Source organism: Oryctolagus cuniculus, chromosome 6 (genome assembly GCF_051225735.1).
Source record: "Oryctolagus cuniculus isolate XC-2025 breed Fujian yellow rabbit chromosome 6, ASM5122573v1, whole genome shotgun sequence".
NCBI classification, from domain to species: Eukaryota; Metazoa; Chordata; class Mammalia; order Lagomorpha; family Leporidae; genus Oryctolagus; species Oryctolagus cuniculus.
Genome location: NC_142872.1, coordinates 46,926,517 through 46,939,990, shown reverse-complemented (window position 1 = coordinate 46,939,990; position 13,474 = coordinate 46,926,517). Strand labels below are relative to the sequence as shown.

The 13,474-nt window shown below is 39.6% G+C and overlaps 1 protein-coding gene across 27 annotated transcripts in view; it reads left to right on the top strand.

Annotated features, from left to right (window-relative positions):
• The window catches only part of EBF1 (EBF transcription factor 1), a 411,315-nt gene that overhangs the window by 382,319 nt on the left and 15,522 nt on the right, over positions 1-13,474 (top strand). For all 27 annotated transcript variants that reach the window (XM_008255335.5, XM_002710343.6, XM_089335001.1 and 24 more), the window contains 3 exons: positions 11,286-11,351; positions 12,296-12,473; positions 13,126-13,305. In XM_008255335.5, coding sequence (XP_008253557.1) covers positions 11,286-11,351; positions 12,296-12,473; positions 13,126-13,305 — 424 coding nt within the window. The remainder of the gene's footprint in view (positions 1-11,285; positions 11,352-12,295; positions 12,474-13,125; positions 13,306-13,474) is intronic.

Sequence of the window (13,474 nt, the reverse complement as noted above, 5' to 3'; positions counted from 1 at the left end):
TGCATCTCTGTCGCTCTATCTGTATTGAAAGTGAATGTTTATAGTCTCAGTTCATCAGTTCGCATTAGCCTCATGCTGAATATTTAAACACAGAACAATTTGAACACTCCATGAAGGAAGACAGTGGCTGCACTTTCATTTGGAACAGCAAGGGCTCATCTAATAATAATTTAGTAAATCAGCCATTTAGTGGCTCAGTTGTACACTGTATTGTGCCAAATATTATTCACTTCAACTGTACACTTGCAAAATTGAAATTCAGACTCTAGTCACAGGCACTGTTTTTGCTCAGTGGAGAGATGAGACCTAAAACCACCCTCCCTAAAGAGTGTTCATGTTTAGTGATTTATCATAAATACAGAGCTGGGGCAAAATAAAACTGGAATGGGCTGTATACAATGTATTCTAATTATGCTTTTATTGTTTTAGTCTTTATGCAAAGACTATCAGTAATTCAAAACCTGCAGTTGCATCAGTGAAAATACAAATAAGAAATCTTTGCTTAACCACATTGCCTCTTTGCAGAAAAGGGTAAAGAGAAGCCCTGCATCCTTATCTTCCACACTGGGACAGTGGCTTTTCTCACTCACTCGTTCTCTCCTTATTTATTTATTTACTTTTTAAATTTAAGGATACTCTATTAACATTACATGCAAAAACCACAGTGACCCTACTCCAAAGAAAGACGCAGCAGCAAGTACAAATCTTATGATATCTTCAACTCTCAGAAAAACACGCTTCAGTGGGTGTCCAGAAAAGCAAACTATGCAATGCAATCCATTTCCTTCTCCCTCCTCTACATCTGCCAGAAAACGTATAGGCAAGTTGCATTTTTCCATTTTGATCATGTGCTCAGTTTAGGAGCTTGGTATTTCTGATTCCTTACAATTATGTTATCAGGGGAGTTGAGCCTAGATCTGAAATTATATGTAGAATCCGTTTGTGTGTGTGTGTGTGTGTGTGTGTGTTGCAAGTGTATACATACACATAAAATTTTTCTGGAGAGATTACAGCTTCATTTAAAAGTCCCAAGAAAGCACCATTTTTTATAATAATATTTTCTTTAACTGATTTATGTAGCAGTGTTATGCTGCTTGTTAGTACTGTGTCATGCCCATTTTAGAGACGAGGGAGCTGAGGCTCAAAGAGCGTAAGTAACCTGCTGAAGCCTACACAGCTGGTAAAACAGAGGTTTCTGCCTCATCTTTTGTCTTTTCAGAATCTTGGAAAGCATTTTCCAGCTAGGCTTGCCTCTCCAGCAAGCACCTTAGACATGCAGTGTACATTAACTGGGAGAATGCATCTATTTTGCAAAGTTCTCTGGAAAATAGGTGGGAATTCTGGCTATTGCTTGACAAACATTAGCTACATGCAAAAGCACTTCAAACAGTGTATGGAAAACTGGATTAACAGTGTTTATTTTGTTGCTAAAACTTTAAAAATCCATGATTTTTTCATAATATGCATATTCCACAAACTTTTTGAAAACTCCTCATCTGCTGAACCTGGTGCTGACGTTAGCCCTTTTTACAGATGAGGAAACAAAGGTATGCATGGAGACTGGTAAGACTTGGCAGAGCATGGATTTGAGCCAAGTCTATTGGATTCTAGATCTTGAACCAATATTGGTGTGCCCTGGCTCTTGGAATTAAGAAAAAGGGATTTGAAGAAAAAAGGCAGGGCTGGACATTGGGTGCAGTGGTTACAATACCTCTGGAAATCCATATCCCATATGGGAGTGATTAGCTTGAGTCTTTGCTGTCTTCTGATCTGCGTTCGTACTAGTGCACATCCTGGGAGGCATTAGATGTTGTTTCATATTCTTTGGTCTCTGCCACCCACGTGGGAAACCCAGATTGGGTTCTGAGTGTTGGATACACTTAAGGAATGAACCAGCAGATGGAAGGAAATTTCTTTCTCTCTGTCTGTCTCTCTCCATTTCAAATACAATGAAAATAAGTAAATAGAACTTAAAATAAAAAGCCAAAAGAAGTTTTGCAAACCAGCATTTAAAGTCCGTCAAGCTTGGCTAGAGAGTGAGGTGCTGTAGGATGAGGTTGGCTCACAAATGGCTGAGCTGAGCCAATATGGCAGCAAGAGTTAAAAACACACAGACCATGGAGAATATCCTTCTTCTCTTTAGCTGCAGAGTCATTGTGGTAGTGACTTGTCATAACAGTTGTCCAAGAGCTGAGTTCTGGAACTCCTTCAAGTTCTTTTTCAGCACTGACATCTTGAAGGGGAAGACTAAGTTAAGTTACTTCATATCATACCCCGCGTACAGGGACACTGAATTGAATTACTCATTAGTTTAAGACGAATGGAAGGAACAGGGGGTAATCTCGTCTCTTTCTCCCAACACACAGCATCCTCTTCTTAAACAGAGATGCAAGGAGATTTAAACCTTGCACACTGTTTTTAGTAAGACTTCACTTAAGCACTGGCCTGATAAGTACTGAGCCACAGCAGTCTTGAGGTAGTGGGTTCTAGTTGCATTTATACTCATGATCCTACATAAAGCCACGGGTATCATCACTTACACGTATCCTTCATCTGGAAATATTTATAATAACCAAAGATGTTCAGCAATGTAAGTAGCAAAAACCCACTATAATTTTATCTTCCTTAGATATCCTTAAAACACAGCATAGCTTAGCATAGACACATATCATGTACTCAGGTTTAAGTGTATAACACATGTCCAGAAATAAAAATACACACATACATTTGGGCATTCACATACATAGACACACATGTATAGAGATGACAAGCGTGTCTCTTTGTCGGCTCAGTGGAATTTTTACTTTCAACCTAGATATTTATTCTGCCTTGCCCTGGGGAAGGGGAAGCCACAGACAAAAGACAAAAAGAAACAGAAGTAGTTAATTTTGGGCCTTTTTGTGTGTTTCTAAAAGCCCAGGCCTTGGTGACTTAAAGGTGACTTAGAAGATGTTCAAGGCTAATTTTGACTCTAAGCAGTTTTTGTTTCATGTGCTGACTTTACAACCTACCCCTGAAAAAGGCACCTCTGTCCAGAGCTTTCTGTTTCAGCAGAGGCTTTTATCCTGATCAGAAAGTCGATTTCCGAGGCCACACAGCAGGACCTAACCCAGAGCGCTGGTCTTAAACCAGTACAATGAATTGGAAGAAGAAGAGCTGGCCAGAGGTTGCCAGGGTCAGCTCTGTACCTCTGAGCAGGTCATATTCACAAGGGTGCAGACACCATTTTTCACTGTGTTTGTGGCAGGAAGCACTGCAGGCTGCCATTCACCAATTACCATGACACCATTTAGAAGAGAATGCCAGGAGACCACAAAGGGGCGGTGGGGGCCGGGGTGGGGGGAGCCATTGTCATAACTCTTCTCAGGAATACCTGGTTTCACCATTTATACTTAACTGCTGACACTTGAAAAGTTGAACATTTTGGTAAAGCGAATTAGGCTGTAATGTTTCTTTTATGTATGCAGGAAAGGGAGGCTTGGCACCTCATGGAAACCATGCTTAGTTATCCATCATAGTAAAGTCGGCTGTCCTGGCAGCTTCTCAGAGGTCATGCGATCGAACCAGCAGCTCTCACAACTGTATTATTGCTTACGGAACAGTAATTGAGGAACCAGATAAAAATTACCTGGTCTAATAGGCAGCGAACAATTTTCACTCAATAAAATTATAAGCCAAATCATTCATTTCATAACACTCTGGCTAATTTATTTGTTGACCTTTTAATATCCATAGCTCTTCAGTGGTATTAACTGCAACTCAGACAAAATCTCTTGTTCATTTCACTTTCATTGATTTTTTTTTTCATGGAGGCAATAACAGCTGTTGGAAAACAGCTTTTTTCCTTTCCACTGTAAAAGTCAATCATGTCAGTTAGTATGTCTTATGTGGATATAGCTGGGTTAGCTTACAACTTACTTTAATTTCATACAGAAGTCTCCTACACCATGTTTGCAACAGAAGCAAAAACTTTATGGTAGGTCTCTAGCCTTGCTACTTGATGGTCTATGGTAATAAGTTTGAGAAGTGAGAGGGCTATCATGTAAATGCAAGTTAAAGTAGGATTAGAAATCTTCCCTGTATTTTCTCTGGGATAGGAGACTTTTGATGTGTTGCCTCTCATATTAATTGCAGACGACACTATCAATATATTTAGTTGCCTTCCTCTGGAATTTCTGACGATTCTGATTGTGGTTTGAATTTTATGGCTCTCGAAAGAATATGGGCAACAGGATTGCATTAGAATGTTCTATAGAGCAGTCAGTTTCAGCAGAATCTTCTTATATAATAAAAATACTATGAAGTCTTTAGAATACAGGATTGTAAAATATAATTGTTACACATTTGGCATTTTATGCCTCCCTGGAAATAACCACTTGCTACCTACACCTCCTCTCTGCTGCTCCTTTCCATTTCAATTTACTCTAAAGTGGTCCTTAGCCATAATGAGATTGCCCCTTTCAACAGAAACATGTTTAATTATATCCATGGTAAGTGTAAGTGACTCTTCTCAGTCATAGGGCCTCTGAGTAAAGAGTATTTAAAGTGTGACACTAAAGGCTTCTAATGATTGGCTGTAAGCTCTATTTCAAGAAGTTCATATTACAAGAAAAATGAAAAATTTAAGGAATGTCTCAGAGGATTGGAAACTAAACAGTGCCCAAGTGTTACTTTGGTTTGTTTTACTCTTTCTCTCACTGCCCTCATTATACTGATTTTTCAGAATGCAAAGTCTACCATTGTGGAATTTTCCATCTGGCTGAATAAACAAAGGAAGTTTATTCTCCACAGAAATGCATCTCAGTACAACAAATACTTATTGCATTGTACACCCAGCTCTGCAGGAAATGGGCTGAGAGAAACTTTGAATCAATTTTTCATCATTCAGGATTTCCAATCAGTTTGTCACCTAGCCCTTCAGAAACAAGTAGGGAGAGAGCCAAAACTTAAGGCCAGTGACTTGAATGCATGCTTCCAAATCTAGACTCCATAGCTTACCATGGAGTGAAAAGTCCAGTGACATCATTGGTGACTTCATTAACAGAGGCTATCATCTCTAAATCGGGAGTGATTTTGCCACTGCACTTTATCTTGCTGCTACTTGGCCCGTTACACCTTGAATCCCTAACAAAGCAAAGTAGTTGATGATCAATGAGTGTCAAGGCTCCATGCACAGTGACAGAAAAGTAGTGTCCTTCTTTCCTAGGAATCATTCAACTCAACTTGGCTTTTATCATTTGATGCTTGTAGTTTATCTTGTTTTATTCTTCCTTCCAAACACTAGTATACTTTTTTTTGTCTTTTTTAAACTTTTATTTAACAAATATAAATTTCCAAAGTACAGCTTATGAATTACACTGCCCCCCCATAACTTCCCTCCCACCCGCAACCCTCCCATCTCCCGCTCCCTCTCCCATTCCATTCACATCAAGATTCATTTTCAATTATCTTTATATACAGAAGATCAGTTTAGTATATATTAAGTAAAGATTTCAACGGTTTGCACCCACACAGAAACACAAAGTGTAAAATACTATTTGAGTACTAGTTATAGCATTAATTCACATTGGACAACACATTAAGGACAGAGATCCTACATGAGGAGTAAATGCACAGTGACTCCTGTTGTTGACATAACAAATTGACACTCTTGTTTATGGTGTCAGTAATCACCCTAGGCTCTTGTCATGAGTTGCCAAGGCTATGGAAGCCTTTTGAGTTTGCCGACTAGTACCCACTTTGGGCAAGCATAAGCCAACCTCAGATTGTCCCACCAGATTACTGAAGGGACCCTGAGCTTTAATTTTAAGGGAGTGTTCCCAGAGTGTCAAAATTTATGTCTAAACCGTGACTATTAATGTTGTATTGTAAGTCGGTACCCATTGGCTTTATGAGACGGCTAATAGGTGCTATGAACTAAAAGTTTAGGCCTTTTCACGTGTTCATTTTGGTTTGAATTACTCAAAACACTGAATTGGGATTACAAATGAGTTCATATTTGTCAGTTAGACAACATCCCCCTTTATCCTTGAAGGCTAGATGTGGTCAGTGAATATGAGCTTAATAGCTACATATTTGAGGCCAGACACTTAAGAGAAGCCTCCCATGGCTGGTGAGTAATCCTCTGAGGTTTTACTGCCATGAAACAGAAAGAATGATGAGTTAGGTTTATCAGCATATTTGATGGGATATTTCTGGTTCCCAAGGTGGATTTCTGTGAATGTGCAAATACCTAAGTATTTCCAAGGGCCCATTTATTAAAAGACTGATGTACCTCAAGACAAACCTCATGTTGCTAGCAGCCTATAACTTGAGATAATGTCTGTATTAGACATGATTCATGATATTAATCACAAAATTAAAATGCAAGCACCAGACAGCAGGAGTGAAAGCAAATTTATTTGAAAAAGTGACATTAAGAAAAAGTGATCAAAACTTGACCTTTGGGAATTTGGATTACAAAATCTGGAGCCAAATGGAACACCAAATTCTGTTTTTATAATATATAAAAAATACATAGATTGGTCTTTTCATATAAATTGGGTATGTGCTTTTAAAAATCAATGACTGTATCTTAGAATAAACTCAAGAATTTCTCAAGGTCTGTGTTCTGCTAAACATGGTGCAAGTGGCTAAGAGAAGGTGACTAAGACATATGCATGGCCTCAAAGAGTCCAGCTGTGGAGAGCAAACACTAGCACATTTCTGTGCTGTGCTGCTGGTTGATATAGATGGCCAACACTATTTTTCAGAGAAATAAGAGAGATTGGGAGCTGGGGTATCAGTAATGGTGGAATTATTTCTGATTGTGTAGTCAAATTGCCAAGAGTTTGGGTTTTGTCTTACAAGCTTGAATTTGAATCCCAGTTTAGTCACTCCTCAGCTATATACATTTGAGGGAAGTAAGCTGCCATCTCCGACTCTGTTTCTTCATCTGCCAAATGGCCATATGAATAATACCTTAAGTGGCTCTCTTTGAAGATTGGATGTGTGCACATGCCACTTTCAATAAATGACAGTTCTCTTTCATTACCATACTGACACCGCCATATTAAGTACTAGTCTTCATAGGATTAGGAGGCATTTTAAATGAGCACAAACTGAAGGCAGCATGTGAAACAAGGAAAGACAAAACCAATGAAGATAGGAAGACAGTAAGAAGCCAGGCTTTTTGCTTCTGTACTGGGGAGGACTCAGCAGACTGGAACAGAACAGTTGTTCAGATGCACAGGGAGAGAGGGTTGGCCAAAGAGGGTAAGGCCAGATGATGGGGTGGGGTGGGGGTCTTTTGTCATCATATAAAACTAGCTCAGTGATAGTAGAAACTGTGCCTTGAAAGTTACTAAGGAATAGTGTCCACATGTGACAACTGGGGCAGCAAGAACCTCAGAAGTTGTTAGCTGATGGACTGGTTGTAGCATAAAAAGTAAAGCCAAGTCTTCTCTTTGTGTTTTTAGTCCATTTATCTTTTTAATTATGAGCTTCCAAGTCCTGAGTTACACCTGAACTATCTCTTAGAACTTCCCCTCACCCCTGCCTTGAGTCTCCCTGGTATTTTCATAGATTCTAAATAACTTAGTATAACATATCTGCTTTTTTGTCTGCAGACTCCCCCAGTCATATGAATCATTTACAGATGGTTATAGGAAGACAAGGAAAGCTAGGTTATGATTATGAGAGGAAATAGAATAGTGGACAGTTGTTTTAAGGAGTAAATATTTTTGGTTTCCTCAAGAGAAGAATTCCAAGGCAATAGAAAGAAAAATAGTCTCACTCAGAATGTAGATTGGAGAACAAGAATTATCTCTACAAGGAGACTCTGGGGCTTTTCAAAATTTAGGATACAACTATTTATCTTTTTAACTCCCAAGTGAAATTTTTTTAAAAATCTGAGGATAGGATTAATTATCTTGGAAAAGTCTAATCTCTACTCTTGTGTTTGAAACTGCAAGCAGGAACACGTTTTAAACATTATGAAAAGAAGAGAAAATCTCTCCTGACAAATAAATGCCTGGAAAAATTAGATATCAGTACTAGTCAAGTGCTCTTTCCTTTCAGAAATATTAAAATTGCATATTAAAAGTGAAGGATTCTTATACCATGCTCTCTCCTAATGCCACAAAAAATAAGACTTTAGAAATAATTTCAGAGACAATAGATTATATGAAATATCCAGCTCTTCTCCTTATGGGAAATTTCTTTTTTTTTTAACATCCCAGACTCAATCATTTCCTAATGTAAAATTACAGATTTTTCAAATTACCATATAAAACTGCAAAAAAATTACACTTGTGACCACAGAAGAGATAGCATACACTACCAATTTGATTTTAAAAGGCATACATCTTTTCTACTACCTGTCATTTTTATAATGCCTTTTACAAATTTAATCAATACATTTTAACATTCTATATACTTTAAGTGCAATATACAATAAATATTCAAGTTTCATCTTAAACATGCTTTAGCCTTTAAATTGTTAAAACTGCAGTGCCCTTTCAATCTACTTACATAATGTCATAAAATATACATTTCAAGGTAAATGAAGTCAGCTACTTCAATTTAGTCCCTCAAACTGGTAGTAAATGAGAGGTTAACACTATGGTGCCAAACCCATTATTGAGTAAATTTAGCACCTTGGACAGCTCTGTAAAATCTTTATTGCTTTCCTGACCTGCTCGTCATGTTCTGTCTGTGTGTTCAGTGGCTCTCAGCTCTGATTGAAAGGCAATATATTAGATCCCCAACACAAACACGCTTGGGGGCTAGTTCACTGGGAGCGTAATGACATGGAGGTGAGAGCAATTTTCTGGTCACCGAAATCCAAGCACCTTGCAGGTCCATTGCATGAACTCATAGAGGACCCAGATATATCCTTTCTCCTTCCCATTTGCAGAAATAACTAGTAGAAGCTGAATCACACTGGCAAAGCTGAACCAAATGCGAGCTCTCCCTTAAACCCCACAGTTGATACTGCAGTGAAGGACATTTTTAAATGGGCAAGACAACATTTAAGGGCATCACTTCCAGGAAAAAAAAAAATCCAGGTTCACTCCTTTCAAATCTAAGACTGCTGGCCTGAAACGCTGCTGTGCTAAGGATATACCTGTGTCACTGTGGTGAATGGATGAAACATGTGCCAGCATTGCAGATGAAAGGGATAGCATTGGAGATCAGAGAAAGATGCAACTTAGAAACTAGATTCATGTGTTTTACTCCCACAGGATTAAATAGTGACAAGACCTCTGGGTATTGAAATAAGGAGAAATAAAAACCTGTGGATTATGTCACTGAAAAACTTTATCACCTAAAATATATAACATTAATACACATAATTTGCACAGATTTGTTTTTCAGACTTAACAAACACTAAAAAAAAATTTGGAGGGCTCTGAGTCCCCAATTATAGTGTTAAAAGAATGAAGTACCTAAGTTCAACTTTAAACTGACATCATGATGTTTTTGATAAGCAGGAGACATGTTTCTTTTTCCTAAGATAGAAACAGAAATACCTTCTCTGCCCAGCTTCAAATATTTATTTGAGGAAATAAATGAGCATAGACCCAGAAAAGTCAAATCTTAGCAAATAAACTCACTAAATCCTGTTTTGTTTTAATCTTTTCTAAGAGCCAGATAAAGCCATGAGGTTTTAGAGAAAGCGGCACAAGCTGAATTTGATCCGGGAATAGGGTTTAGTGTGCCCATACCATAGTAAATTATTAACTGCGATGGTCAGACAATACCACAAGCAAAAAGTGGTGAACTCTCTTGTAGCTTGCATTACAAATAAAGAAATAATTTCAGATGTATTGATTCAAACTCCATTGATTATATAATGCTTTTCACTACTCCATACATAAAAAATACTGTTTTATAAGAGGGTCTAGCAGGTTAAGGCAAGCATGAATATCTATTGAGAACTGAAAACCCCTCTATCTCATTTTTGAATTTAGGACATTATACATGTCATAAGTTGTTACTGCAGTATGACAACTGTTTTATCATATATTACAGAGAATTTAAAATTGAAAAATGCTAATATGTATCTAAAAGCTTGTCATTTCAAGAGTTGCTCAGGATTTTTGAAGAGGCTATGGTGACAGCAAAATGGATGCAATTATATCCCTATTTTCTGATCAGCATCTGTAGTATATGAAAATTTAACAGCACTGCATCTCCATACAGAAATTTATTGTTTAAAATATCTACAGTCGAAGTTCTGTTTGAAACTTCACCCACAGCAAAATATGATAAACGTATTTTCCTGCAAATCCCCTCTGGTAATATTATCATACCCTTTGGTTTTGTTCAATAATAAGCTCCAATTTTTGTATGCATCAAGCCTGTATATGCCCTCCTTTTCCAATTCTAGATTCTGCAAATGAATCTACAGGCAATTAGAAAAAAATAAAGAGAATTATTTCTTTTGGTTAGAATGAAAAAAAATTTCCCATGTCATGCACTTTTATAGAGTATCCTGTATTATTAGAACAACGCATACAAACTAAATATAGAAGCACACCTAAATGAAAAGATAGACTTTTTTTTCTTAAGCTGGAATGAGCAACGGAGCATAAACAGTCTAAGAAGGAGAACGAATGAGCAAATTGGGAAAACGACAAACAACACTGAAATAAAAAAGAATTGCTATGAAAGATACAGATGCTGCCACTCATGAAAATTGGTGCAGAGGGGTCTTCTGGGGACAGGAGAATCCTTTTGTAAGAGCCTTTGACAAACAGTGCATTTCCTTGGTATGTGGGTTTACTACATCACCCCTTATATCATGACTCTGCTATACAAGGGAGATAAACAAAAGAAGTTTAATGCTACATGCTTCTAGAGGCTGAAGATTGATTGGAAACCCCTCGAAAATGACCTGACTGATAAGGTCATGGTTCCAGGAATAAGCAATTAAGTGCAGAATAAACACATCTTAGGGATTCATAACATGCACTGAATGACATCGATTGTAGTAATATAGTAAATGACCAGGGAATTGTATTCTGCAATAAACATATCAGTGCTTTCTCGTGGCCATAGCAGACTGTTGAGTGGTGTATTTTATCTTGCAGTACCAGTAATGTTCACCTTTTGGCTCAATTAAGTGTGTATGTGGACAAGGATCAATTGATGATTTAACAACAAACTCGGGTTCCCTACGCTACCGCCTTTATTGCAGAGCCTTAGAGAAGTACGTCCGGAAGGGCTGGAACAGGATCATGTGAAAAGATACAGGCAGCGTGCCTTCACTCAGAGGTCTGTGTCTGCTTTTCTCTTGACAGGAAGTAATACTCAAAAGGGCTGCAGATCTGGTGGAAGCACTGTATGGGATGCCACACAACAACCAGGTGAGTGCGCTGGGCCTCTAACCTGGGTGGACTTTCACATTCCATTCATGATCTCAGACTCCTTGTAGTATGAGAAAGCATGACAAATACAACCCCCACGTGAATGAGTTAGGAGTGTGAGTAATTCAGACACAACACTTGGCACAGCTATTCAGTCCTCTCTCTTTTGAATGTCTTTTATTGCCTTTTTTACTGAATCATTTTCCTTACCAGAAAAGGTGGTCCATTTAAAGCTATTCTTTTGTGGGAATGTACTTGATAATTGGTGACTTACTTTATTTCAGGTTTTCAAGCAAATTTACAGGGAAAAAAGGGTTTTAATTTCTTTTCCCAAAAAAGTATAAAAAAGCCTGAAGAGTAGTGTCTGCTTCTGTTTTACAGAGCAACTCCATGCATGGGATTCAAACTGTGTTGAAAACTTTGAGTCTGACAGCTCATTCCTTCCATGTCTCTTTTGCTGTGTCACCTGACTCAGTATCCAAGGGACATGAAATGTCGCTAATGCTCAGGGACCCAGGTAGTCTTCTACAGCCTGTGCTCAACACCAACAAGAGAGATGGCTCGCAGCTTCTGTCTGTTTCTCTCCCTCTCTCACCCGAGGTTCCTATGTGCTAACTGGGGGCAAGGGAAACCCTGTGGTTCTGTTGTATATTGACTGTGATGGACTTTCCAAGAGCTCATGGAGTTATGAAGTTCAGCTGTGGCCATAGATAGGCATGCGCCCTTCAGTGAGGCCTTGGCTTTCTGAACCTCAGTCTCCCCATGTGGCATATGCACATGCTGATGATGGAACTCACCTCAAGAGCTTGCAGGCAGGGTTACAGAAGCTCAAGCGAGCGACTGAAAGCCCTGAACACAGTGCCTAGCACAGAATGAGCACTCCAAAATGGTAGGAATGGGAGGCTGATCAGCTCTGCTACAGGAATATCCCTTTGTCTTTTCAGGAAATTATTCTGAAGAGAGCAGCTGACATTGCAGAGGCCCTGTACAGTGTGCCCCGCAACCACAACCAGCTCCCAGCTCTCGCTAACACCTCGGTCCATGCAGGGATGATGGGCGTGAATTCCTTCAGCGGACAACTGGCTGTGAACGTCTCGGAGGCATCACAAGCCACTAATCAGGGTCAGAGCTTGCTCTTCTTCCACCCCCTGCTTTCCTTACCCCTTCCGAACATCAAGCTCCCCTTCCTCACTGCCATTTGTCATCAATTTCCATTTTTTAAAAAACATTGTTTTATTCCTAAAGGGGAGATTCCTGGTTTCTGTGTGTCAGATATTGCAGAATTTTGGTTCTAGCTCTTCTGTCTGATAACCTGGCTATAGAGGGCCAGAAAGGATGCATGCACTTAGCATTCTCCATGTTTGACGTGGCACTGTGAACCATGAATGACAGATGGCAAAGAGGGTTAGAATTAAAGTTCTTAGCCCCATAGCACATCCTTCTTGCCCAGGGAATAGGGACCCATGAACTCCAGGGTGCATCTCTTACATTGGGATTTATTTCTGCTCCAAAATAATAATTTATGGGCCCTGCATTGCCACTTCTCACAGCCGTGCTAAGTATTTATGATCTCCCAAGAAATGTGTCTTTTGCTTGCTTCCCATTTTAATCACAGAGCTAGCACCACCAACCCACACACATGAATCACTCGGTCCCTTCCCTCTGGGTTGCGGGGAGCAGGCAAGAAGCAGAGGCCTCCCTTGCCCTGAGGCTTGTAAGACTACCACCATCTGAACAGCACCCTAACCCCGGCTTTGACCCCACCCCTCCTCAGGTTTCACCCGCAACTCAAGCAGTGTGTCACCCCATGGCTACGTGCCCAGCACCACCCCGCAGCAAACCAACTACAACTCAGTCACCACAAGCATGAATGGCTATGGCTCTGCTGCCATGTCCAACCTGGGCGGCTCCCCGACCTTCCTCAACGGTTCAGCTGCCAACTCGCCCTATGCCAGTAAGTAGAGATGTGTGTTTCCTGTCCTGCCTGGGTTCTCTAGAGGAATTCCCATCTTGCTGTGAGGCCAAGGGGCAGGGCTCCTGTGCCTGAGGTCCCCCATCCTGCAAAGCACAGCTCTGGGTGATGCTGCTAAAGGCATCCTCATCCCGAGTTTCCTTATTCAACT